Source organism: Natrix helvetica (genome assembly GCF_964273705.1).
Source record: "Natrix helvetica genome assembly, chromosome: 7".
NCBI lineage: Eukaryota > Metazoa > Chordata > Lepidosauria > Squamata > Natricidae > Natrix > Natrix helvetica.
The window spans coordinates 3127816-3155644 of record NC_138558.1 but is presented as its reverse complement, the minus strand read 5'-3'; the positions used below and the strand labels follow the sequence as shown (position 1 = coordinate 3155644).

The 27829-nt window shown below is 49.8% G+C and overlaps 1 protein-coding gene across 1 annotated transcript in view; it reads right to left on the bottom strand.

Moving 5' to 3' along the window:
* Window positions 1-27829, bottom strand: part of ADAM33 (ADAM metallopeptidase domain 33) — a gene marked incomplete at its 5' end in the record, with an annotated part of 65329 nt that overhangs the window by 20405 nt on the left and 17095 nt on the right. Inside the window, 10 exons of the mRNA XM_081959979.1 lie at window positions 1032-1121; window positions 1831-2008; window positions 6093-6235; window positions 6350-6434; window positions 8512-8678; window positions 10220-10291; window positions 11520-11585; window positions 13388-13574; window positions 21206-21282; window positions 24619-24694. Of these exons, the coding sequence (XP_081816105.1) occupies window positions 1032-1121; window positions 1831-2008; window positions 6093-6235; window positions 6350-6434; window positions 8512-8678; window positions 10220-10291; window positions 11520-11585; window positions 13388-13574; window positions 21206-21282; window positions 24619-24694 (1141 nt within the window). The remainder of the gene's footprint in view (window positions 1-1031; window positions 1122-1830; window positions 2009-6092; window positions 6236-6349; window positions 6435-8511; window positions 8679-10219; window positions 10292-11519; window positions 11586-13387; window positions 13575-21205; window positions 21283-24618; window positions 24695-27829) is intronic.

Below are 27829 nucleotides of genomic sequence, written 5' to 3'. Positions count from 1 at the left end.
GCAAATAGTTATTTTTTTGTTGGTTTATTTGTTTATATCCCATATTATTATTATTATTATTATTATTATTATTATTATTATTATTATTATTATTATTATTATAAAATCAAGGTGGTAAACATAAGGAAAGGCCTCATTTTTTTCTCATTGCAATTGTCCTCAACAGACATTTCTCATTTAGCGACCACCTCATTACGTTTGCTATTGCGACAGTGATGGAAAAGTAACTTTCCTACCAATCCTCGCATTCACATCCTTCGCAGGTCTGTAAAACCAAGGAAAGTTCGAAGGAACACTGCAAATTTGCGGTGTTCCACTTCGCTTAACGACCAGGTTGTCCCCTCCAACTCTGGTTGCTAAACGAGGACTGCCAGCTCCCGTTTCCATTTCCTCCCAAATCAAGTGAGACACTTTGGCCCCAAGAGTTCCAATGTGTTGTGGCCCGCCAGCAGAGCTGGCAGCAGATTCGGACAGTGAGGAGGTTGGGGAGGAACCTGGGCCAGTCCTGGAGTCTGGGGAAGGCTCTGAAGAGAGCTCTTGTGTCAGAGGCAGAGAGGGGGCCAGGGCCGTCTGACAGTTATCAGCTGCCTTCGGAGTCAGACATCAGTGGGGCAGAAGAACAGCTGGAGCCTGTTCCCAGTGTGTGCATGCTCAGAGGGAAGGGAACAGCTAAAAGAACAGGGATTGACTTGGGAGTAAGGCCACAGGTGGATGATGAATGGCCCCTCCCAGAGGAAATAAAAGAGGAGCAAAAGGGGAGTGGAGTTTGCAGGAGGCAATGAGTTCGCTTAATTGGTTTGTGACTCTCGGAGACTCCTGGCCAAGTTCTGCAGAGGCAGCTCTCCAAACCAGATAAGGTCTGTGACCGTAAATCCTCCCTTGAAAGACTTGGATGGATGTGAATGAGCAGAATTCATAGTGAATTAATAAAAGGGTTTTTTGTCGGGACGAGGAGTTTGCTTCAGACGCCCAGGAAACCTAGGCCAGAACACCCATGCTCCACAGCCTTGGCCCGCAATCTGCTTTATTACCTTGCAGGAATTACAACATTCCCCGTGGGCGCACTCGGCTCCAGCTTTCAGCGTGCAATTCTGGGGGTTGCAGCAGGGATTGGTGCACTCCTGGGGAAAAAAGTGGATTGTTTAAAACTCCCCTCCCCCAGCAACATGGATTTCCATCTGTTGATGCTATCATGCAAGATGGGCCGTTTCCCTGTTTATTTGACTTTCCTCCCACCTTATTATTTTTTACAAATAAACCAAGGTGGTGAATTTATCCACAAGACCTTCCTATTTCTAGTCTATTTGTTCTATTTTCCCCACAACAGCCCTGTGAGGTGGGCTGGGATGGGAGAAACTGACTGACCCAAATTCACCCAGCTGGATATCATGGCTAAGGCAGGACTAGAACTCCCCATCTCCCTGGTGACTAGCCCAAACTCACCTAGTTGACTTTCACGCCTAAGACAGAACTAGAACTCCCCGTTTCCTGGTTCCTAAACCGGCACCTTACCCCCTAAACCAGGGGTGTCCAAACTTGGCAACTTTAAGACTTGTGGACTTCAACTCCCAGAATTCCCCAGCCAGCTCTGCTGGCTGGGGAATTCTGGGAGTTGATGTCCACAAGTCTTAAAGTTGCCAAGTTTGGACACCCCTGCCCTAAACCAATTTTGTCCAACAGATCCTTGAGTTTTGACCTGCTCCCTGACTTGCCGTAAGACTGGGCCCCGTTGCTTTGCTCCCAGACAGACTCACCTTGCCCCCCCCCACAGGCTCACCACCCCCCTTGCTTCCCAATGCCACCCCCCTCACCCCAAAATCGCCCGCCTACCTCAGCCTCCCCGCAGTCGCATTCCTCCCCTTCTTCCAAAAATCCATTGCCGCACTTCTTCCCCAAAACCAGGTCTTTGGTGTCCGGCAGGTTGAAGAGGCAGACGCCTCCCCCTTTCTGGAAGTAGCCCTCCAACTGACTGCGGCTGCAGGAGCTGAACACACGGGGGAAGGGGTGCCTGGAATTTGGGGAGGGGGAGGGAGAGGGAGAGAAAGAGAACAACTCAGGAGCCGAAAAACAGGATTCGGCTGCTGCAAATTCGAGACGGAAGGCTCCATTTCTAAACATTTCAAGGAGGTGAATTTCAAAGGAAGTCTTTAACTCAACGAGCGCAATTGAGCCACAAATGTCTGCGGCAGAGGTGGGTTCCTGCCGGTTCACACCGGTTCAGTAGAACCGGTTCGTCAAATCTACCAAACTGGTTAGAAGAGGTTCCACCGGTGGACCCGAAAGTAAGTTCCGGAGCGCCTGTCATTTGCTCGCCCTGCCCGTTCCATCGCAGCTCGCTCACTCCCCCACCCGTCCGCACTAAACTAGCCCAGCCCACCGCTCACTGATTGGCTGGAGTCCAGCCAATCAGTGAGCGGGTTGGCGTTGACCCGCCCGCCTCTAACACCCGTTTAAAAGCACGGCGCCAACGGCCAACATTCCTCTTTTGAAAAGAGTCTTTCTCGTTCCCGAGCAGCTGTCGCATCGCGCTTGCTGATCGGGTCCTCCCTTAGTTTCGTTTTGCTTCGCCTTCCAGCAGCTTACTTGCTTCCCTCAGGTAAGCAACTAAGCACGAGGGGGGACAGTGGGGGCGGCGGGAGGCTAGCTTACGCCAACTTGCGGCTTTCGTGAAGGAAGGCCTTCAGGCCTTGCCTCGCGAAAGCCGTAAGCTGGCATACGCCACGTCGCCAAAAGAGGGTGGGCAGCTAACTCTGCTGCTAAGCAAGGCGGTACTTAAGTGAGCTTTGCCCCATTTTGTGACCTTCTGTTGTGGTCCGCCAGAAGCTGGCAGCAGATTTGGACAGTGAGGAGGTTGGGGAGGAACCTGGGCCAGTCTGATTAGGGCTCTGTGTCGGAGGCAGAGAGGGGGCCAGGGCCGTATGCCAGTTATCAGCTGCCTTCGGAGTCAGACATCAGTGGGGCAGAAGAACAGCTGGAGCCTGTTCCCAGTGTGCGCATGCGCAGAGCTGCCAGGAGAAGGGAACAGCTAAGGAACAGGGTGCGACTTGGGAGTAAGGCCACAGGTGGATGATGAATGGCCCCTCCCAGAGGGAATAAAAGAGGAGCAAAAGGGGAGTGGAGTTTGCAGGAGTTCCATTCATTCGGGTGAAGATCTGTTCCTGAATTCTTGCCAAGGAATTGCTGCTACAGCATGGAGTTTGGAAGATATCGGCCTGGCAGCTCTCCAAGCCAGAGAAGGTCTGTGACTGTAAATCCTCCCTCAAAAGACGTTGGTGGATGTGAATGAGCAGAATCCACAGTTAATTAATAAAAGGGGTTTTTGTCAGGACAAGGAGTTGGCTTCAGGCTCTTATAAATAAAAGGGGAGCAAAAGGGGAGTGGAGTTTGCAGGAGTTCCATTCATTTGGGTGAAGATCTGTTCCTGAATTCTTGCCAAGGAATTGCTGCTACAGCTTGGAGTTTGGAAGATATCGGCCTGGCAGCCCTCCAAGCCTGATAAAGGTCTGTAGTTGTGAAATCTCATGAAAGACGGTTGGCTGGGACTTTGCTGGAGAGGAATTCCCTTGAAACTAAATAAAAGGGGTTTTATCGGGATGAGGAGTCAGTTTCGTGATCTTGGGAAGCCTAGATAAGAACAACTTCCTTGTCACAGTTGTTAAGGGAATCCCTGCAGGGACTCCTTGACTTACAACCATTCTTTTAGTGACCGTCCAAAGACCGTCCAAAGATATAAAGGGATTTATGGACATTTTTCACACTTACGACCGTTGCAGACTCCCCAGGGTCAAGTGATCAAAATTCAGACTTTCTTAGCAACTGACTTGCATTTATAACGGTTGCAGTGTCTCTGGGGGGGGGGGGTCACGCGATCCCCTTTTGCGACCTTCGGACAAGCAAAGTCAAAGGGGGAAGCTAGGGTCACTTAACAACCAGGTTACTTACTAATCAATTGCAGCGATTTGCTTAACAACGGTGGCAAGAAAGGTTGTAAAACAGGGCAAAACTCGCTCAGGAAATGTCTCACTCAACGACAGAAAATTGGGCCTCGCCTCCCCCATTTTACAATCCTTCTTGCCACCATCGTTAAGCGGATCACTGCGGTTGTTAAGTGAGTAACCCGGTTGTTGAGCGAATCTGGTTTCCTCACTGACGTTGCTCGTCAGAAGGTCGCAAAAGGAGATCGCGTGACCCTCCCCTCCCCCGGAGACATCGCGACCGTCATAAATACGAGTCAGCTGCCAAGCATCCGAATTTCGATCACATGACCCTAGAGAATGCTGCAACACTCCTAAGCTTGAAAAGGTCCCAGCGCTGTTGTAACTTGGAACGGTCACTAAATGAACGGCCGTAAGTCAAGAACGAGCTGGACTTCGTGACACACACGGTGGGCTCCGGAAAAAATGGACGGAAAACAGCAAATGTTTGATCCAGCCGTTGTTTTGCCGTCTTCGAAGCCCCTGTTTTACACACTTACACACCCACACCCCGTTGTCTTTAACAATTCCTCTTTGCTACCGTACAGCTGTTCGACTCCCTGCAATTTTCAAATAACCTGGTTTTAATTTACAATTCTTGCAGTTTCCTCCGTAGAAATTGGCTGGAAAAACAGGGTGGAAATGGGGAATTCTCAGCCCACCGACCCCGGAGAACTGAACTAGTCCACCAGGAACCAATTAACAAACCCCTTCCCCCAATTCAGAGTTTATTGCGTTATCCTTTGTAAACACGAAAGCGCTTTAAGGGGGCTGTGGCGAGACTGAGCTGCACATTCTTTGCAAACAAACCCAGGTCAAGTAGCTATTCTTCCCCTATAAACCAGCTTCCAGATGTGGAGGGGAAGCTAAAACGTACGAAAAGCAGTTGCGGGAATTTGGGAATGTTTAATTTAAGGAAAAGAAGAACCGAGGGGGAAATGGAGAAGACCTTGAACAGGGGGTTGGACTAGAAGACCTCCAAGGTCCCTCCCGACTCTGTTATTCTGTCTCAGGACTAAGGGTGGCATGATCCAATATTTGGGGGGACATCATAAAGTGGGGGGGGGGGCAAGCTGTTCTCCAAAACCCCTGAAAATAGGACAAGAAGCAGCGGATGGAAACTAATCGAGAAGCAACCTGGAATTAAGGAGAAAGTTCCCAACTGGGAGGACAATTAGCCAGTGGAACGACTTGCCACCAGAAGTTGTGGGTGCTGCAACACTGAAGGTTTTAAAGAAGAGATTGGAAAACTGTTTGTCTGAAGTGGCATAGGATTTCTTGTCTAAGCAGGGGGTTGGATTAGAAGACCTCCAAGGGCCCTTCCAGCCCAATTATTCTGTTTTTTAATAACTCTTCACCCTGTGTTCTCCAAAGCCTCTGAAGGCAGGACAAAAAGCAACGGATGGAAACTAACTGAGGAGGGAAGCAACCTGGAATTAAGGAGAAATTGCCTGACAATGAGAACAATTCACCAGTGGAACTGCTTGCCACTAGATGTTGTGAATGCTCCAATACTGGAAGTTTTTAAGATGTTGGACAACAGACTGTCTGAAATGGTATAGGGTTTCCTATTTGGGGAAAAGGTTAGACTAGAAGACCTCCAAGGTCCCTTCCAGCTCTATTACAGACTTATGACCACATTCCAGCACACAAAGTTTTTGTTGCTAAGCAAGACATTTGTTAAATAAGCTCCATTCCACGACCTTTCTTGCCACGGTCGTTCAGCGAATCACCGCAGCATTGATTTAGTCACACCGTTGTTAACTGAACCTGGCCTCCCCCCGTCCCCAATGGACTTTGCTTATTGGACAGTCGCCAAAGGTGATCACGGGACCCCGGGGACACTGCGACCGTCCTAAGTACGAGTCAGGGGCCAATCATCTGAATTTTGATCACGTGACCTGCAACAGCGGTAAATATGAAAAACGGTCACGAGTAGCCTTTTTTCCCAGTGGTGTAACTTCGGACGGTCACTAAATGAACTGTTGTAAGTCGAGGATTCAATCTTTCTGTGTTCCATGTTCTAACTCACCTTTTCCACCAAGCAACTGGGGCAATCTGGGACGACGTTTCCCCTCCCCCTCCCCAAATGGGAGACACACACCCCTCCGGCTTTACCCCGTGGCAGCAGCCATGACGCAGCCCCCCTGGGAGGCCGTGGCCTCCACGCAGCAGCCTTCCACGTCGTGGCCCATGCCGAAATTGTGGCCGATCTCGTGAGCCATGGTGGCGGCTGCTCCGATGGGCAACTCCGAGTGGTCCTGGTTGGGGGGGGTGGGAGGGAGAGAAAAAAGGCTCATCAGCCAGAAGAGGGGAGGGGCTGCCAATCAGCAAGACAAAGGGATGCGGGGGGGGGGAAGCCACCTTCTTCTTACCATGCTCACGCCCCCCGAGTTCTCCGCACTGCACATGCCCTCCAGGGGGGCCATTCCGATTGTGGTGCCTCTGAAAGTGACCCCTCTGTAAAGGATGGGGGAATGGAGCACAAGATATTGATTATCGTCCCTTCCTTCCTTCTCTGCCTCCGATTCCTTCCTCAGTGGCGTAGCGTGGGGGGTGCAGGGGGGGCCGGCCGCACCGGGCGCAACATCTGGGGGGGCGCCCTGACTCGCCCTGCGCCGCCCTTTGCCGGACTGTGGCCGTCTCTTTCCTCCCGAGGAGGAGCTCGAAGGGCACCTGAAGGGAAGCAGGTGCCACGGGGGTGGGAGGCGCACCGGGGGCTTCGGGAAGGCGCCGGCTTCCCGGGGCGCTCCAGGCGGAGCCGAAGGAGAGCGGCGCTGCGCTGCGCTCCGTCTGCCCGCCGCTGCAACGCCACCGCGTCCTCCCGCTCCGCCTGGAGCGCCCCGGGAAGCCGGCGCCTTCCCGAAGCCCCCGGTGCGCCTCCCACCCCCGCGGCACCTGCTTCCCTTCAGTCGAGCCTTTTCCCGCTGCCCTTCGAGCTCCTCCTCGGGAGGAAGGCAGGAGGCCAGCATGGAGAGCCTCACTTGACTGATGCCGACCCAGGGGCAGCTGCAGTCGGGCCGCCCTCGCTTTAGGGGGCGCAAATTACTTGCCTTGCCCCGGGTGCTGACAACCCACGCTACGCCACTGTCCTTCCTTCCTTATCTTCCTTCCCTTGCTCCTATGTCCTTCCTTCCATCTCACCCCCCTCCCTCCCTCCCTTCCATCCATCCTCCCCATTCCTTCCTTCTTTCCTCCCTCCCTCCCTTCTCTCCGTCCCTGTTTCTTTCTCTCCCTCCCTCCATCTATCATTTATATCCATCCATCCATATATCCATATCATCTATCTATCTATCTATCTATCTATCTATCTATCTATCTATCTATCTATCATCTATCTATCTATCTATTTCATCTATCTCATCTATCTATCTATCTATCTATCTATCTATCTCTATTTATCTATCTCATCAATCTATCTACCTATTCCTATCTATCTACCTATTTCTATCATCTATCTATCATCTATCTATCTATCTATCTATCTATCTATCTATCTATCTATCTATCTATCTTATATATATAATCTACCCATCCATCCATCCATCCATCCATCCATCCATCCATCTATCCCTTTCTATCTATCTATATCTCTATATTTCTATATCTCTATAATTTATCCATCCATCCATGTATCTATTCCTATCTATCTATCTATCTATCTATCTATCTATCTATCTATCTATCTATCTATCATCTATCTATCTATCTATCTATCTATCTATCTATCTATATCTCTATATTTCTATATCTCTTTAATCTATCCATCCATCCATTCATCCATCCATCCATCTATTTATCTATCCCCCCCTCTCTATCTATCATCTATCTATCTATCTATCTATCTATCTATCTATCTATCTATATCTCTATCTATATCTCTATATTTCTATATCTCTTTAATCTATCCATCCATCCATTCATCCATCCATCCATCTATTTATCTATCCCCCCCTCTCTATCTATCATCTATCTATCTATCTATCTATCTATCTATCTATCTATCTATCTATCTATCTATCTATCCCTTTCTATCTATCTATATCTCTATATTTCTATATCTCTATAATCTATCCATCCATCCATGTATCTATTCCTCTCTCTCTATCCCTATCATCTATCTATCTATCTATCTATCTATCTATCTATCTATCTATCTATCATCTATCTATCTCTATATTTCTATATCTCTATATCTCTTTAATCTATCAATCCATCCATTCATCCATCCATCCATCTATCTATTCCCCCCTCTATCTATCTATCTATCTATCTATCTATCTATCTATCTATCTATCTATCCATCCATCCCTTTCTATCTATCTATATCTCTATATTTCTATATCTCTATAATCTATCCCTCCCTCCCTCCCTCCCTCCCCCCCCTCTCTCTCTCATGCCAGGGGGAGCAGAAGTGCCCACAGTTAGGGCAGGCAAGTCAAAAAAGTCAACATGGCGCCCACTGATGCCCTGACCCTTTCCCACAAGCCTTGTGCCGCCATCCTGACTGTCGGGGGCCCCTGAGGCAGGGACTCACGTGAGGAGCTGGGCGTTGTCGTGCTTCTTGCGGCTCCTCAGCATCTTCTTCCACTGGAGAAAGGAGACGAGGGTGGCGTGGGCGTCCTCACTGACCGTGCACTTGTCCTGGTCCGTCCAGACCTCCAGACCAATCAGGGCCACTTTGATGTTCAGGGACCTGTAAAACTAAGAGGGAGGGAGAAGCAGGGATGGGTGGCTGGCTGGCTGGGAGGAAAATTTGGGAAAAGGACTCTCTGATTCCCTGCCAGGCCCAGAGGACAACGGGGCAACACTGGGGAAGGGGCTTGCACTGGGCAAGCGCTCGGATTGGGCATCCAAAACCAGCTGCTCAGCGGAGTGTTGCGCAGGTACTGCACGCTGAGTGCGCATGCACAAATGGCCCGGTTGGGTCAAATACAGGTCAGGAACGCAGGTGGGCGGGCGGGCGGGCCCTCTGAAGCACCATACCGGAACGGTGCCTGCTTCTCCCAGCAGGCACCAGTATGCCCATACTGGGGCGTACCAGCTGTAACCCACCATCGCTACTATGTCCTGCATTATTATATGCAACCTCAGCAAATGGCAGTAGATCTGCCCAGTCAGTTTGCTGATATTGCACATAACAATGGAGGTACTGCTCCACTGCAGCCTTAGTCCTCTCTGCTGCCCCATTGGTAGCTGGATGGAATGCAGAACTGAAACCTTGAGAGGACTCCACCTTCCTCAGGAAACTGCGCCAAAATTGAGCAGTAAACTGTACCCCACGACCTGAAATTATATGTTTAGGTACATCGTGCCACCGGTAAATGTGAGCTAGGAATAGTTTAGCCAAATTTTTAGCTGACGGGAACCCTGGCCAGGTGATGAAACGAAACTGTTTCGAGAACAAATCAGCAGAGCTGGCTGGAGAATTCTGGGAGTTGAAGTCCACAAGCCTTAAAGTTGCCAAGTTTGAAGACCTTTAAAAATAAATGCAGGTAGTCCTCAACTTACAACAATTCATTTAGTGACCATTCAAAGTTACGGGGGCACTAGAAAAAGGTGACTTGTGACCTTTTTTTCACAGTTACGGCTGTTGCAGCCTTCCCAGGGCCATGTGACTCATATTTATGACAGTCACAGCATCCCAGGGTGGGTCATGGGGGAGCCCGACTCACTTAACAACTGTGTCACTACCTTAAGAACAGCAGTGATTCACTTAAGAACAGTGGCGAGAAAGGTCACAAAAGGGGAGCAAAACTCACTTAGCAATTGTTTCACTTAGCAACAGGAATTTTGGCATTGATTGGGGTTGTTTCTAAAGGACTATCTGTACCCCAAATTCACAGTTTTAAGATTGTAAGCTGCCCAGAGTCACTTGGTTGAGTTGGATGACTATAGGAATGGAAGGGAGGGAGGGAGGGTGGGAGGGAGGGAGGGAAAGGAGAAAGAAGGGAGGGAAGGCAGAGAAGGAAAGATAAATGGAAGGGACGGGAAAGAGGGAAGGAAGGGAGGGAGAGAGGGAAGGAGGGAGGGAAGGATAAATGGAAGGGAAGAAAGGGAGGGAGGAAAGGATAAATGGAAAAGACAGAAGGAAGGGATAAATGGAAAGGAAGGGAAGGAAGGAAGGAAGGCAGGAAAAGTGGGAAGGAGGGAGGGAAGGATAAATGGAAGAAAAGGGAGGGATAAATGGGAAGGAAGGGAGGGAGGGGAGGGAGGGAGTTGGTGGTTATTCAACCAGCAATTACCTTGTCTACGTAATTAGCAATCTCCATAATCCGCTGTTTTGTGACTCCCAAATTCTGCTTTTGAGCGCTAAACTGTGAAAGAACAATGAGTGAGAAAAAGGAAAAATAACTGCACTACAAAAACTTTCCTTCCTCCAAAAAAGGTGAATTATCTCTTCCACGGCCACCAGCGTGGAAAGACACACATCGGAAGGGACCTTGGGGGTCTCCTAGTCCAGACCCCTGCTCAAGTGGGGCAACCCGATCTACCATTTCACACAGGTGGCTCTCCAGTCTCTCCTTAAAAAACCTCCAGTGTTGGAGCCCTCACAACTTCTGGTGGCAGGCTGTTCCACTGCTTCATTGTTCTCGCTGTCAGGAAATTTCTTCAAGGAGAGAACAAGCCTAGAACTAGGGAGAAATTCCCTGACGGTGAGAACCCACAACTTCCTAAGGTCTTGCCTTCGGAAATTATAGTTGATCCAACACTGGAAATTTTTAAGAAGAGATTGGACAGCCATAGGTGTGAAATAGTAGATCTTCTGCTTGAGCAGGAGGTTGGACTAGAAGATCTCCAAGGTCCCTTCTGACTCTGTTATTGTTGTGGCCCACCAGATTCGGACAGTGAGGAGGTTGGGGAGGAAGATGGGCCAGTCCTGGAGTCTGGGGAGGGCTCTGATGAGGGCTCTGTGTCGGAGGCAGAGAGGGGGCCAGGGCTGTTTGACAGTTATCAGCTGCCTTCAGAGTCAGACATCAGTGGGGCAGAAGAACAGCTGGAGCCTGTTCCCAGAGTGCGCATGCGCAGAGTTGCCAGACGAAGGGAACAGCTAAAGAACAGGGGTTGACTTGGGAGTAAGGCCACAGGTGGACGATGAATGGCCCCTCCCAGAGGAAATAAAAGAGGAGCGAAAGGGGAGTGGAGTTTGCAGGAGACCATGAGTTCACTTAATGGGTTTGTGACTCTCCGAGACTCCTGGCCAAGTTTTGCAGATATCGGCCTGGCAGCTCTCCAAGCCAGAGAAGGTCTGTGACTGTAAATCCTCCCTTGAAAGACTTTGCTGGATGCGAATGAGCAGAATTCACAGTCAATTAATAAAAGGGTCTTTTTGTCGGGATGAGGAGTTTGCTTCCTGCTCTCGGGAAGTCTCGGTCTGTCATTCACTGCTCTATCTCCTCTCTCTCTCTGATGGTCCCACTCAGTCTTGGAGGTGGCAGGAGGGGGCCTCTACTGGTGGGACGAACTGGGAAGTTCTGAAGTTGGCCATGGGTTCATTCCAGGCCCTACGTGTCCCTTCCAACCGGAAGAGAAAGAATATCTCACCATGGAGTAATCCGCCACAATGAAGAGCTCCATATACTTCAAGGCCCTCCAGGAATCTCGTTTTCTCTGCAAGACAAAATGGTTGTGTGTCATCAGGAGAACAAGGAGAGCAGCCAAGGGAGCCCAAGACTGGTCTCCATCCCGGCCCTTCCCCAAAAACTCACTGCTAGGAACCCCAAATATGGAAATTCAACCCCATTCAAGTGGGCAGAAGGTAGCAAGTTCTTCCTTGAGTTGGTGGAAACCCAAAATGGACGTATGGGCAATCCTCAACGTACGGCCACAGGCGAGTGTCAACATTTATGTCGCTAAGCGAGAGAGATGATCCACGAGTTCTGACTTGCTTTACGACCTTTCTTGCCCCTTTCGTGAAGCAAATCGCTGCCGTTCTTAATTGAGTCGCACGGTCGTTAAGTGAATCTTGTTTCCCCCTTGACCTGGCTTTTCAGAAGGTCGCGAAAGGACTCCAGAAACAGCCTGACCGTCCTAAATGTGAGTTGGCTGTCAAGCATTCGAATGTAAATCACGTAAATCAGCAACGGTCGTAAGTGTGAAAAATGGTCCTAAGTCTCTTTTTTTCAGTGTTTTGTGGCATGCCAGCCAGATTCGGACAGTGAGGAGGTTGTGGGGGGGGACATGGGCCAGTCCTGGAGTCTGGGGGAGGCTCTGATGAGGGCTTTGTGTCGGAGGCAGAGAGGGGGCCAGGGCCGTCTGACAGTTATCAGCTGCCTTCAGAGTCAGACATCAGTGAGGCAGAAGAACAGCTGGAGCCTGTTCCCAGTGTGCGCATGCAAAGAGCTGCCAGACAAAGGGAACAGCTAAAGAACAGGGGTCGACTTGGGAGTAAGGCCATAGGTGGACGATGAATGGCCCCTCCCAGAGGAAATAAAAGAGGAGCAAAAGGGGAGTGGAGTTTGCAGGAGACAATCAGTTTGCTTAATTGGTTCGTGATTCTCCGAGACTCCTGGCCAAGTTCTGCAGAGATCGGCCTGGCAGCTCTCCAAGCCAGAGAAGGTCTGTGACTGTAAATCCTCCCTTGAAAGACGTTGGTGGATGTGAATAAGCAGAATTCAGTCAATTAATAAAAGGGTCTTTTTGTCGGGACAAGGAGTTGGCTTCAGGCTCTCGGGAAGCCTCGGTCAGAACAAGTGCCGTTGTAACATTGAACGGCCAGTAAGCAAAATGTTGTACGTCGAGGACTACCTGTTCCTCCCTCAGCATAACTTAAGGGTGGGCTGTTAATTAAATGAGCACTTTGGGAGGGGTCACCCCAGCCCGCCCCCATCAATCTGACGGAACAAGAAAAGGAAGGAGAGGAAGAGAATATTATTAGCCATGTTGTCTTTCATTTGTTCACCTTCTTTCCTGTCTCTCTTCTAACTCCACCTAATGTAGTCCTCGACTTACGACATTCAGTGACCGTTCCGACGGCCCAAAGAGTGACTTACGGCTGTTTTTCACACTTATGAACGGAGGACGCAGCCGCCCCACGGTCAAAATCCGGACCCTTAGCAGCCAATTCGAATTTACGACGGTGGCGGTGCTCATGGGATTCCCCTCTGGTGACCTTCCTTCCAGCAAAGTCAAGGGGGAAGCCGGATCCGCTTAATGACTGTGGTTCCTAACTTAACAACTGCAGCGATTCACTTAACAACAGGGGCAAGAGTGGTTGTAAAACGGAGCAAAGCTCACTGAACCAGTGTCTCCCTTAGCCACATGAATCTGGGGCTCGATCGCGGTCGTAAGTCAAGGAGCAGCTGTAGACCGCGCTTCCCCCTCTGCAACTTCTCCCATCTGTCTTTCTGTGAGACTGGCCTGCATCTCCCCCAACCCAGCCGGGGCAGGATTTGAGCACAGGATTCTCCTACTCGCTTCAAGGACCGGAAGATTCCAGCGACGTCAGCCACGCTGTTGGGTAGCATGTCCCCCTGTTGGCAGGTGCCTCCTTTGACCAACAAGTCCTTCGCCCAAAACAGGGTGTGAGCCTCCTCCGATGTGGGGTTGGCTGGAGGTTTCAGGTAGTAACTGCTGTTGTGATCCAAGACGATCAGCCCGCTGGTTGGAGAACAAAAAAAAATGAGGATAGAGTAGAGTAGATTAGATTAGATTAGATTAGATTAGATTAGATTAGATTAGAGTAGAGTAGAGTAGAGTAGAGTAGAGTAGAGGAATAGAGTAAAGTAGTAGAGTAGAGTAAAGTAGAGGAATATAGAGTAGAGTAGACGAACAGAATAGATTAGGATAGGATAATATAGGATAGGGATAGGGATAGAATAAAAGAGTTGGAAGGGACCTTGGAGGTCTTCTAGTCAAACCCCCTGCCTAGGCAGGAGACCCACTACCACTTCAGACAAATGGCTATCCAACCTCTTCTTAAAGACTTCCAGTGTTGGAGCATTTACAACTTCTGGAGGCAACTTCTGCTCCACTGATTAATTGTTCTAACTGTCAGGAAGTTTCTCCTCAGTTCTAAGTTGCTTCTCTCCTTGATTAGTTTCCACCCATTGCTTCTTGTTCTACCCTCAGGTGCCTTGGAGAATAGCTTGACCTCCTCTTCTTTGTGGCAACCCCGAGATATCGGGACTCTGCTATCATGTCTCCCCTAGTCCTTCTTTCTCTTAAGCTAGACACACCCAGTTCCTGCAACCGTTCTTCATATGTTTTAGCCTCCAGTCCCTTAATCCTCTTTGTTGCTCTTCTCTGCACTCTTATGATTATGAACTGCCACCGAGGGCCATGGTTCACCCCATTTCCCCCCTCCAGGTCAAGAGGATGCAGTGGAGATAATCGTAGGAAAACTCTGGAGTGATATTCTCCATTTTAGCTAGTTTTAAGAGGCAGGGACTTCAACTCCCAGAATTCCTCAGTCAGAATGCACCAGCTGGGGAATTCTGGGAATTGAAGTCCACACATCTTCCAGCATGGAAGTTGAGAAACAGCTGAATATGGTCTGTAGTCCTCGACATACGACCACAACACAGAGCCCAATTGGGCACTTAACTGTTGAATCAGTGCCTTCTCTCACCCAGCACCTTTAGAATAGAATACAGCTGGAAGGGGCCTTGGAGGTCTTCTAGTCCAACCCCTTCATCAAGCAAGAGACCCTATATCGTTCCAGACAAATGACGGTCCAATCTTTTCTTTAAAACCTCCAGTGATCTCTGCAGAGATGACCGCTGCGCTCTGCCCATGCTCTGGGGCACTACTGAAAACGTCGCCCTTATACTAAGCAGAAACAAAAGTCCACAGACTATGTACACAGTTGATCCTCGACTTACGACAGTTGAGCCCAACATTTATGTTGCTAAAGCAAGACAGTGATTGTGAGTTTTGTCCCATTTTGCGACCTTTCCGGCCACCGTTATTAAGCGAATCGCTGCAGTTGATAATGTTAGCAACCTGGTTGTTAAGTGAATATGGTTTCCCCATTGACTTTGCTTGCCAGAAGGTTGCAAAAGGGGATCACTGCGACCGTCGTAAATATGAGTCAGTTTTTAAGCATCTAAATTTTGATCACTTTTTCAATGTTGTTCTAACTGTGAACAGTCACTAAACGAACTGTTGTAAGTCGAGGACTACCGGTAATGTGGCTGTCCTTCAGATACAGAGAGTCCTCGACTTACAACCGTTCATTTAGTGACCGTTCAAAGTTAGAACAGCACTGAAAAAGTGACTTATTTCACACTTACGGACATTGCAGCATCCCCACAATCACGAGAATCAAAGTTCAGACGCTTGGCCACTGACTCATATTTACGACGGCTGCGGTGTCCCAGGGTCACACAATCCCCTTCTGCGACCTTCTGACAAGCAAAGTCAACAGAGAAGTCCGGTTCACTGGACAACCAGGGGACTGACTTAACAACTGCAGGAGTTCACTTAACAACAGTGGCGAGAAAGGTCGTATAAATGAGGCAAAACTCACTTAACAAGTGTCTCACTTGACAACAGAAATTATGGACACCCTTGTGGTCGTAAAGCAAACAGATAAGCAACATTTACACACCCTTCCAAAGAGCTGATACAGATAAGCAACATTTACACACCATTCAAAATAGACCATAGAGATAAGCAACATTTACACAGCATTCAAAATAGACCATAGAGATAAGCAACATTTACACACCATTCAAAATAGACCATAGAGATAAGCAACATTTACACAGCATTCAAAATAGACCATAGAGATAAGCAACATTTACACACCCTTCCAAAGAGACAATCAAAAGACTATAAAAGGAAACCAAAAGACCAAAATATCTCCTCGCCAGCTGTCAACACCCAGATAAGGAGGAATTAACACCTGACACCCAATCAAGCAGAAAACAATACTCCAAACAAACAACTACCAACTCAGACAAACAATACAATACAATAGCAGAGTTGGAAGGGACCTTGGAGGCCTTCTAGTCCAACCCCCTGCCTAGGCAGGAAACCCTATACCGTTTCAGACAAATGGCTATCCAGCATCTTCTTAAAGACTTCCAGTGTTGGGGCATTCACAACTTCTGGAGGCAAGCTGTTCCACTGATTAATTGTTCTAACTGTCAGGAAGTTTCTGCTCCGTTCTAAGTTGCTTCTCTCCTGGATTAGTTTCCACCCATTGCTTCTTGTCCTGCCCTCAGGTGCTTTGGAGAATAGTTTGACTCCCTCTTCTTTGTGGCAACCCCTGAGATATTGGAAGACTGCTATCATGTCTCCCCTAGTCCTTCTTTCTCTTAAGCTAGACACACCCAGTTCCTGCAACCGTTCTTCATATGTTTTAGTCTACAAGCTAATACAGTACTAAATGGCAGCCTAATTCAGGAATCACTATGGACACGCCCACCAATACTGACAAGAGAAGTATATCTATATACAGAAACTGAACCACTCTCCCTTCTAGGACTGATAATGTCCCCTAGTTGGGTCATGAAGCGTCTGCAAGAAAAGAAACAAGCTCAGAGGGCACCAAGGACCCCACAGTCCTCCTCCTCCTCTCCACAAACCCCACTCCCTTCTAGCACTGATGATGTCACCTAGTTGGGCCACGAAATGTCTGTAAGGAAACCACCTCAAAGAGCACCAAGGACCCCAGAGTCCTCCTCCTCCTCCTCCTCCTCCTCCTCCTGCTGACAAACCCCTCAGCCACAGAAACGTTGGCTTCAATGGTCGTCATAAGTCGAGGACTCTCTGTTTCCCTAGGAGCCATGTCTCAACCTTGGGCCCTTTAAGGTGGCGGGGAGGGGGCTTCAGTTCCCATGTACTCCCCAGCCAGATCAGTTGCAGAGGCTGGGAAACGTTGTCCTTGGGTCTTAACAGCTCCTTGGAGTTGCTCCAAGGGCTTCCAGATAATATACGTCTCCCCGGCATCCTCCCTTCGTCCCCTGCAAATTAAGAACAGGCTCGCCTGCGAATGCATCTACGTCGGTCCTTATCCAAACACAACACAAAACCCTGGCCTTACAAAGGGAACGGACCTCCTCGGAGGAGGAGGAGGAGGAGGAAGAGAGGAGCCTGGCTTCAGCCTTTGCAACCTCCGAGTAACCCAAAGGAGGGAAACCCAGCTAGGCACAACTCCGAGACTTGAATTTGGGTCCCGCCAAGCCTAGAAAGCAGAGATTTCCATAGCTCTTTGTGGCCCCGTCCACAAGGGACGGTGTTGGGGGGGGTGTTTTTTGGGGGGGGGGTTGTTCCGGCTGACATCAGGAGTCGGGAATGAGGACTGGCCGTGAGAGAGAGGAGGGGGTGGGGCTGCATAACTGAAGGGTGACTTCACTGGCCGGCATTCTTGGCTTGAGCCAGAGAGAGAGAGAGAGAGAGAGACTGGCAGGGCTATTTTGGGTCCTTGCTGGGGTGGGGGGGATTCAAAGGGGGAAGGTCCCCATGCAGGGACAGCCAAAAAAAAACCTCCTCCCACCCCAGCTCTTCCGCCTCCCCTCCCCTCCCCGGGTCTGGGAAAGCATGGATGCAATTCAAAGTCATCCACACTTGCAGGAGTCCCGAGAACGGGGTGCTCAGGAGAAAGTGGGGGGGGGGGGTAGGTTGGGGATGGGGAGGGAGGAAGTGGGGGGGATGAGATTGCCCAGCCCCAAATGAAAGGCCGGCGAAGATATTCCGGGCACCCCAGAAAAAAATTACTGGGGAAGAAAGGAGCGAAGAGAGAAATTGGAGAGGAGGCCACCAGGGGATCGTCACCTGGGAAGGCACAAAACGCCAAAGGTGTTCTGGGATTTTAGAATTCGAAGATTGCTCTGTTCTGTTCTGTACTACTCTATCCCATTCCACCCCATCCTATCCATCATCTGTCTATTTCTGTTCTGTTCTGTTCAATTCCTGTTCTGTTGTTCTCTTCTCTTCTACTCTATCCCATCCCATGTCATCTTATCCATAATCTATTCTGTTCTGTTCCATTCCTTCTTCTGTTCTGTTCCGTTCCACTCCGCTCTGCTCCACTCTCCACTCCTCTCCATTCCACCTCACTCCATCCTATCCATTATCTATCTATTCCTATTCCTATTCTGTTCTGTTATATTGTTCTGTTTTGTCCCTATTCTGTAGTTCTGCTCTGCTCCACTCTCCACTCCTCTCTACTCTAGTCTACCCCTCCCCACTCCATCCTATCCATCATCTACCTATTTCCATTCTATTCTGCTCCATTCCTGTTTCTATTCTGCCCTGTTGTTCTGTTCCTATTCTGTTCTGTTCTGTTCCATTCCAAAGAATACGTTCACTGCACCGAATCTTCAGCAGGCATTCCAAGCAAGGATTCTGGGGCAAATCAACTGGCAGAGCAGGATAAAGCGCACAGCTTTTGTGCAAGGGAAAGCAAAGGTTTTGCCTTCTCCTGCACAATTCGTCCTTGGAACAGTTTCCTTCCAGAAGCTGCGGGTGCTCCATCACTACAAGCTTTCAAGAAGAGATCGGACAGCCAATTGTCCGGAATTTATAGGGCAGGGGTGAGCAACAGGCGGCTCTGGGGCCGCAGATGGCTCTTTTATCCCTCTGCTGCAGCTCCCTGTCGCTGGTGGGCTCCACAATTGATAGGCCTTTCGATTATGACAGGTAGAGGAAAACGGACGCTGCGCTAGGAGACTCTATGGTAGGAGGAACCGTACTTCCAGTCAGTAGGGGAAAAAGGACGCTGCGTTAGGAGACTCTATGATGGGGGAAACCGTACTTCCAGTCAGTAGGGGAAAAAGGACGCCACACTAGGAGACTCTATGGTAGGGGGAACTCTATGATGGGGGAAACCGTACTTCCAGTCAGTAGGGGAAAAAGGACGCCACACTAGGAGACTCTATGGTAGGGGGAACCGGACTCCCAGTTGGTAGGGGAAAAAGGACGCCACACTAGGAGACTCTATGGTAGGGGGAACCGGACTTCCAGTCGGTAGGGGAAAATGGACGTCACACTAGGAGACTCTATGGTAGGGGGAACCGGACTTCCAGTCGGTAGGGGAAAATGGATGCCACACTAGGAGACTCTATGGTAGGGGGAACCGGACTTCCAGTCGGTAGGGGAAAAAGGACGCCACACTAGGAGACTCTATGGTAGGGGGAACCGGACTTCCAGTCGGTAGGGGAAAATGGACGTCACACTAGGAGACTCTATGGTAGGGGGAACCGGACTTCCAGTCGGTAGGGGAAAATGGACGCCACACTAGGAGACTCTATGGTAGGGGGAACCGGACTTCCAGTCGGTAGGGGAAAAAGGACGCTGCACTAGGAAAGTGGTCGGCAAGCCGCGGCTCGCGAGCCACATGCGGCTCTTTACACCCTTTAATGCGGCTCTTCTGTGTGCCGGGGACCCGCTCCCCTCCCTCCTCTCGGGCGGCCGCCCCAAAAGTCACGAAGTCTCCGAGGCTGTAATTTTCTGAGCTGTGCGTGCGCGCCTGTTTTCCACGGCGTGGAACAGCGGCGAGCAATGATTCCGGAGGCCATCAGTGGGGGGGGCAGTGTCCCCCCTCGCGTTCCTCATCTTCCCGGATGGCCCCCAGAATCATCGCTCGCTGCGCAGAATCTCGCCGCTGCTCTACGCCGTGGAAAACAGGCGTGCGCGCACAGCTCAGAAAATTACAGCCTCGGAGACTTCGGCGGGAACTTGTTGTCACTCGCCGGGGCTTTTGCAGAAGCTTCCCTCCGAAGCGTTCCAAGGGAGGAAGGGCCAGTTGGGAAAGGGGCTTTGCTCCTGCTCCGGGCTGTAAGCTTCCCTCCGAAGTCTTGGGATGTTCTGAGGAGCCCCCCAAGGCAAAACGCCACTGCCAGGTAGTTAAAAGTACCTCTCTGATTCTGTCAGACTCTGTCAGTCTCTCTCTGATTCCCTCCCTCCCTCCCTCTTTCTGTTCCTCTCTCTGTCTGTCTGTCTGTCTCACTCACACACACACACACACACACTGTGGTCACCTTGTTGAGTGTTCCAATCACATTTGAAACACTCAACAACTGGCCTGCATTTATGGTATTTTGCAGCATTGGTCCTATGACTGCAGAATGCTGCAAAATACCATAAATGCAGGCCAGTTGTTGAGTGTTTCAAATGTGATTGGAACACTCAACAAGGTGACCACAGTGTGTGTGTGTGTGTGTGTGTGTGTGTGTGTGTGTGACAGACAGACAGAGAGAGGAACAGAGAGAGGGAGTGAGGGAGGGAATCAGAGAGAGACTGACAGACACACACACACACACAGACAGAGAGAGACAGAGAGGGGGAGGGAGGGGGAGAAAGATAGACAGACAGAGAGAGAGACACACACACAGAGTGAGTGATTAAGTGAATGAGTGAGAGACAGACACACCCACATACACAGAGTGACAGAGAGAGAGGAAGAGGGGGGGAGAGAGACAGAAGGAGAGACAGAGACAGACACACACACACACAGAGTGACAGAGAGAGAGGAAGAGGGGGGGAGAGAGACAGAAGGAGAGACAGAGACAGACACACACACACACAGAGTGACAGAGATGGGGGAAGGAGGAGAGAGAGACAGAGATACAGAGAGAGAGACAGACAGATAGACACCCAGAGAAAATGACAGAGGGAGACAGAGAGGGAGGGAGGGAGAGAGAGACAAAGAGCCAGAGAGAGAGAGAGAGAAAAAGAAAAAAAGAAAGAAAGTGGGAGAGAGAGATGAAATTAAAAACAACAACATACAAACCTGACTTACTCAAACTATCCAAGGAAATGCAAGGCCAATGTTCACATTAGTGGTTGTGACTTTGTCAGTCAATGTCAGGATGTAATTTTCTCTACATTGTAAGGCAAATTTTACGGAATTTAACGTTATCGATAAATAATATCGTTCTAAAGTTTTTGTTTTATTAGTTGTGTTATTTGTATCCTCCCGACCTATGTGGATACTTGCATGCCGAATATTCTCAATAAAAACTTATTGAAACTAAAAACAGTGTACCATCCTATGTATTTTCGGTTTTAAAAATGCGGCTCTCCAAATAAATTTCAATCGTGGTTTTGGCGAGATTTGGCTCAGTTGAAAAAAAAGGTTGCCCACCACTGCGCTAGGAGACTCTATGGTGGTGGAAACCGGACTTCCAGTCGGCTCCAGAATTGAACGGGGGGCTTCCGGTTAGGACCTTTGTGGCTCTTTGAGTGTTTAAGGTTGCCGACCCCTGTTATAGGCTCTCCTCATGAACAGGGGGTTGGACTAGAAGACCTCCAAGGTCCCTCTGTATTCTCTGTATTCTTACCTGAAGCCGGAGCAGCTACTGAGCACTACCCAGGAATCCACGTGTCCTCGGACGTAGCCGTGAAAATAGCACAGTTCCTGCAAAGAGAGGTCACAAAATGGGAAACACAAAGAAGTCCGGTAAATTACCGACACAATTGAGCTCAAAAATTTCTGTTGCTAAGGGAGACCATGGTTATGTGAATCTTGCCCCGTTTTACGACCTTTCTCGCCACAACGGTTCAGTGAATCACTGCAGTGGTTAAGCTGCGAACCCGGTCGTTAAGTGAGTCGGGCTTCCCCACTGACTTTGCTCGTCAGAAGGTCGCCAAAGGGGATCACGTGACACACACCCCCTCCCAAGGACGCTGCAACCGTCATAAGTACGAGTCAGTTGCCAAGCGTCCGAATTTTGATCCCGTGACTTTGTGGATGCTGCCAACGGTCGTAAGCATGAAGCATGGTCGTAAGTCCCATTTTTCAGTGTCGTCGTAACTTTGAATGGTCGCTAAATGCTCCGAAGACTACCTACATGAGCAATTGTCCGCTGGTGAATTCTCACAATTGAGATTGTGGTGAATTCTAAAATTCTGCTCTTTGCCCAAACTTTGGTGAAAGCATCGTTAAGCTAGGTGAGACGGGAGATTCTCCGTCATCCAAGGTGCTTTTTCAAGAGGCAGCTGGAATTTCTTGGGGTTTTTTTTTCCGTGAAGACATTTCACTTCTCATCCAAGAAGCTACTTCAGTTCTGACTGTCAATGGTGGTGGAGGATGGAAGGACTTATATTCCTTGCAGTCACCTGGTCATTCGTACTCTCTCTGAGAGTCCTCGAGGCCATTTGGAGATTTATCTGTGCCTTGAATAGTGCAAATGGGTGTGAAGCCTTCTTGGAATGGCTGAAAGGGCTGTGTTGTCAACACAATCCTTGGGACTACCCCAACTGGGCCTTCTCCAAAGAAAGACCCAGCAGGAGCATTTCCACCACAAGGAAAAGAACAATAAACAAAGCGACGTTGTGATTCCATACCTTGCAGGAACATCTGAAAAGATGATTCAGGAGGCTTTTCAACCCGCACAACAGAAATACACACTTTAAACCCCAAAAACACATACTAAGGCGGAAGCTTGCCCCCCCTCCCCCTCCCCTCCGAGGATAAAACACCCAGACACAAACTGAGCAACATGGTCTATGCCAGGGGTGTCCAAACTTGGGAACTTTAAGACTTGTGGACTTCAACTCCCAGAATTCCCATGCTGGCTGGGGAATTCTGGGAGTTGAAGTCCACAAGTCTTAAAGTTCCCAAGTTTGGACACCCCTGGTCTATGCAGTACAGCGGAGTGAGACGTGTGCAGATCTGCACACTGGAGAAACAACACAGCCACTTCACAGATGGGTGGCGCAACATAGGAGAACAAACCCATCGGGTCAAGATTCGGAGTCCATCTGCATTTGGAAGACAAAGGCTGATCTTTTGAAGGCCACAAAGTCCATATTTTGGACTGCTGGTTTGAAAGTGGGGTCAAAGAGGCCGTCTACATTACAACTGAACAGCCCTCTGCTGACAGAGGGAGAAGGACACAACATCATCTACCCCCAAACGACAACACAGTCCTTTCAACAGTTCCAAGAAGGTTCTACGCCCATCTGCGTTATTCAGGGGACACGGATAAACCTCCAAGTGGCCTCAATGACTCTCAGAGAGAGTACTAACGACCAGATGACTGCAAGAGATATCAGTCCTTCCCTTCTCCACCATTCCGCCAGAACCGAAGAAGCTTCTTGGCCGAGAAGTGAAACGTCTTCAAGGAAAGTTAAGTGACAGTGAGAACAATTAATCAATCAGTGGAACAGCTTGCCTCCAGAGGTTGCGAATGCTCCAACACTGGAAGTCTTTAAGAAGATGTTGGATAGCTATTTGTCTGAAACGGTATAGGGTTTCCTGCCTAGGCAGGGGGTTGGACTAGAAGGCCTCCAAGGTCCCTTCCAACTGTATTGTAGGGTTAATTTTCTGCTTCCTGATTCCAGAGGGAGGCCAAGCCCATCGCCGCCAACCCAAAACAAATGATAGAAAAGTTGCACGAAAACCGCTCCCTTTCCCCCTCGAGCCTCAGCAATCCGCGAAAATAAAGATTTTTCCCAGAACAGCTCATTAACCCGAGCTGCCCTGCTGCCATCTGATTTTTAAAACAAAAGAGACATTTATGCAAGTCGAAGGAATTATGGCTTTGGAGGAACACAATCAAACCAAGTCAAAGGCTGATTTTTTTAACATCCGCCGGATAATTTCTTCCCCTTTTGACTAAGGGCTGTAAGAGCAGCTACCCAAGTGCGTGGGGCACGCTCACAAAAAACGCCCTCCATCCACGCCTGGCCCAGGAAGCTTACGTTTCCCACCTGTAGCTGAATTGCTCTTAGGGCAGTAAATTCAAGTTTCAATTAAGTCCCCGTAGTTTAGAAACCAGAATTCAGAGCTATTTGACCGGTGGAAGTAGGGGCTGAGAGTTTAAAAAGCAATTTAGAGGTTAGTTAAAATGATGGTGTGCTGCATTCTGGCAAACACAGGTAGCCCTCGACTTACGACCGCAACATAGCCCCCAAATTTCTGTTGCTAAGCAAGACACTTGGTAAGTTTCGCCCCGTTTCGCAATCTTTCTGGCCACTGTTGTTAAGGGAATCTTTGCCGTTGTTAAGTTGGTAACACCGTTGTTAAGTGAATCTGGCTTCCCCCATTGACTTCGCTTCTCAGGAGGGGGAAATCACGTGACCCTGCGACCGTCATAAATACGAGTCAGTGGCCAAGCCAAGCGTCTGAATTTTGATCACGCGACCACCATAAGTGGTGGGAAATAGTTACGTCACTTGTTTAATGTCGTTGTAACTCTGGTCACTGAATGAGCGGTTGCAAGCCGAGGACTACAGGCAGTCCTCGTTCGTACGACTGCAAGTGAGCCCGTCATTTCTGTTGCTCAACAAGACACTAGACAAGTGAGCTTTGTCCTATTTTTACAACTTTTCTTGCCACCTTCGTTAAGTGAATCACTGCCATTGTTCAGTTAGCGACAGGGTTGTTAAGCGAATCCGGCTTTCCCCCTCCCCCCCTCCCTTGACTTTGCTTGTCAGAAGGTGGGAAAAGGGGACCGCCTGCCCCTGGGACAACACGACCGTCATAAATACGAATCCATTGCCAGGCGTCCAAATTTTGATCTCGGGACCACAGAGAGGCAGCAACGGTCGTTAAGTGTGAAAAACCGGTCGCATAACTCAATTTTTTCAGTGCCCTTGTAACTTTGGTCACTAAATGAATGGTTGTAAGTTCAGAACTACCTGTAAATCTTTTTTTTCCCTCCTAACACCACTTCGCATGGTTAACCTAGGCTGGTGGGCGTTTTATCTCAAATCTTACCTGCAGCTTCACAAAACCTGTCCTACTTACTGTGTGCTCAGGTGAGACGATGACCGGCTGCCCATCAGCTGCGTAATGCACCTCTGTGTAACCTGGAGACAGTAACCTGCAGAGAACAAGGAAGGGAAGGGACAATCACTTAACAATGAGACAGCCGGGCGCTGCAGCAGCCCCAAAAGACAACGCAATCAGCGGTGAAATCCAGCAGGTTCTGACAGATCCCGGAGAACCGGTAGCAGAGTCGTTCGGAGAACTGGCAAATCCCACCACTGGCTGGCCCCGCCCCCATCTATTCTCTGCCTGCCGAGTCCCAGGTGATTGGGAGGAAATGGGGATTTTGCAGTATCCTTCCCCCAGGAGTGGGGAGGAAATGGAGATTGTGTAGCATCCTTCTCCTGCCACGCCCACCAAGCCACACCACGCCCACCACAGAACAGGTAGTAAAAAAATATGAAGTTCACCACTGAACGCAACCAGTGGTGGGTTTCAAAACTTTTTAGAACTCTTCTGTAGGTGTGGCCTTCTTTGTGGGAGTGGCTTGCTGGCCATGTGACTGGGTGGGAGTGGCTTGCCGGCCATGTGACTGGGTGGGAGTGGCCAACTTGTAAAATGTGGTGAAACTCACTTAACAACGCTCTTGCTTAGCAACCAAAATGTTGGCTCAGAAACTCTGGCATTTGAAGCGTGCAAGTCTTAAAGCTGTCAAGTTACAAGACCCTTGCACCCCTAACCTTTTAGAAAAAAAATCCAGGGGTCTTCAAACTTGACAGCTTTAAGACTTGTGGACTTCAACTCCCAGAATTCCTCCTCCAGTCATAATAATAATAATAATAATTTGGATTTATTAGCCGCTCCCTTTCCAAGTAGGACTCGGGGCGGCGTACAATGGAGCATAAAACATAAAAGATATATAACAGCACATAAACATACATAAATACAAAACACACATACACGGATACACGGAGGAGGTAACAAATTTCATCATTTAGACAGCTAAAAATCAGCATTAAAATACCCCAAATTGTAAAAACCCAATATGCAATTAAGAATTAATATTTAAAGACACTTTAAAAAACAGTTAGGAGGAATAAGAGAAATTACGATTGAGCCAGGCCAGATAATTGAAAGAGGTGGGTCTTCAGCTGTACACGGAAGGAGCGGAGATCGGAAGTAATCCTGATGTCACGGGGGAGGTCATTCCACAGGGCTGGGCCCATCACAGAGAAGGCTCTGCTCCTGGGTGTCGCCCCCCGGCACTGTTTGGCGGACGGCACCCGGAGAAGTCCCTCTCTGTGTGAGCGAATTGGTCGTAGGGATGTGTGGGGCAGGATGCGATCCTGCATATAACTAGGCCCTGTGCCATGAAGCGCTTTAAAGATCATAATCAAAACCTTGAAACGCACTCGGTAGACCACAGGAAGCCAGTGCAGCTCGCGCAGGAGAGGTGTTACAGGGGAGTATCTAGTCCTCCCCATAATCACCCGCGCGGCCGCGTTCTGGACCAACTGTAGTCTCCGAGTGCATCTCAAGGGAAGCCCCATGTAGAGAGCATTGCAGTAGTCCAGGCGAGACGTCACTAGCGCATGGGTGACTGTGCGTAGGGCATCCCGGTCCAAAAAGGGGCGCAATTGGCGCATCAGGCGAACCTGATGGAACGCCCCCCTAGCCACGGCTGTTACATGATCATCCATGGACAACCGGGCATCCAGGAGGACGCCCAAATTGCGCACCTGTTCCATGGGGGCTAGTTGGACGCCCCCGATGGCCAGAGATGGAAGCACCTGGTTGAACCGGGAGGCCGGAAGCCACAGCCACTCCGTCTTGGCAGGGTTGAGTTTTAGTCGGTTGCCATCCATCCAGACCCGTACGGCCTCCAGACACCGGGACATCATTTCGACGGCCTCATTGGGGTGGTTCGGGGTGGAAATGTATAGCTGAGTATCATCAGCATACAGATGATATCCCACCCCAAAACCACGGATGATCTCGCCCAGTGGTTTCATATATGTGTTGAACAGGAGAGGCGAGAGCACCGATCCCTGTGGCACTCCACATGTGAGTGGCCTCCGGGTCGAGCTCTGCTCCCCTGCCAACACACGTTGCGTCCGATCAGAGAGGTAGGAGCCAAACCACCGTAACACGGTGCCCCTGACTCCTAGCCCCTCTAGCCGGTGCAACAGGATACCATGGTCGATGGTATCGAACGCCGCCGAGAGATCTAATAGGACCAGGATAGAGGAACAACCCCTATCTCTGGCCCTCCAGAGATCATCAACCAATGCGACCAAGGCCGTCTCCGTGCTGTGCCCGGGTCGGAAGCCGGACTGGCGCGGGTCTAGATAATCATTTTCCTCCAGGTGACGTGGGAACTGCTGTGCCACCACACTCTCTACAACCTTCGCTAAAAAAGGAAGGTTGGAGACAGGACGATAATTGACTAGGTCCGTCGGATCCAGGGAAGGCTTCTTGAGCAGGGGCCTCACCACCGCCTCTTTCAAGGCGGCCGGTAGAGACCCCTCACCCAGCGAGGCGTTCACCAGGCCAAGGAGCCAGTCGCGCGTAACCTCCCAGGATGCCAGTACAAGCCAGGAGGGACACGGGTCCAATACACATGTGGTGGGTCGCAGACGTCCACGTAACCTGTCCAAATCCTCGATGGCAACCGAGTCAAACTCCTCCCAAAGCGGTCCCTCAAGACTCGCCACGGGCGTCTCTACTGAACCACTGAAAGGGGCCCATCCCATCCGGATTTGAGCGACTTTGTCCTGTAGATATTTCCCAAACTCCTCTGCTCTGCCCTGTAATGGGGCTTCCCGTGGTCTCTCAAACAAGAGAGAGCGGGTCACCCGAAACAGGGCGGCAGGGCGGCTATCTGCAGACGCAATAAGAGCGGCACAATGTTGACGTTTGGCCACTCTTAATGCCACAAGGTACGTCTTCAAAAAGGCTCGTGCCTGTGCTCGGTCAAGTTCGGAACGGGAGGATCTCCAACGACTCTCTAGGCGTCTCTTGTGGCGTTTCATCACCCTTAGCTCCTCGGTGAACCAAGGTGCCAGGGTGGTTCGTCGCCGCAGGAGAGGCCGCAAAGGCGCCACCCGGTCTAGGACCCCGGCAGTCGCACTATTCCATGCGTCTACCAGGTCCTCCACTCGGGGGCGGGTCAGGTCCACAGGGGGTGGCCCAAGTTCCGTCTGGAACCTATCCGGTTCCATCAGGCGCTTGGGGCGGAACCATCTAATAC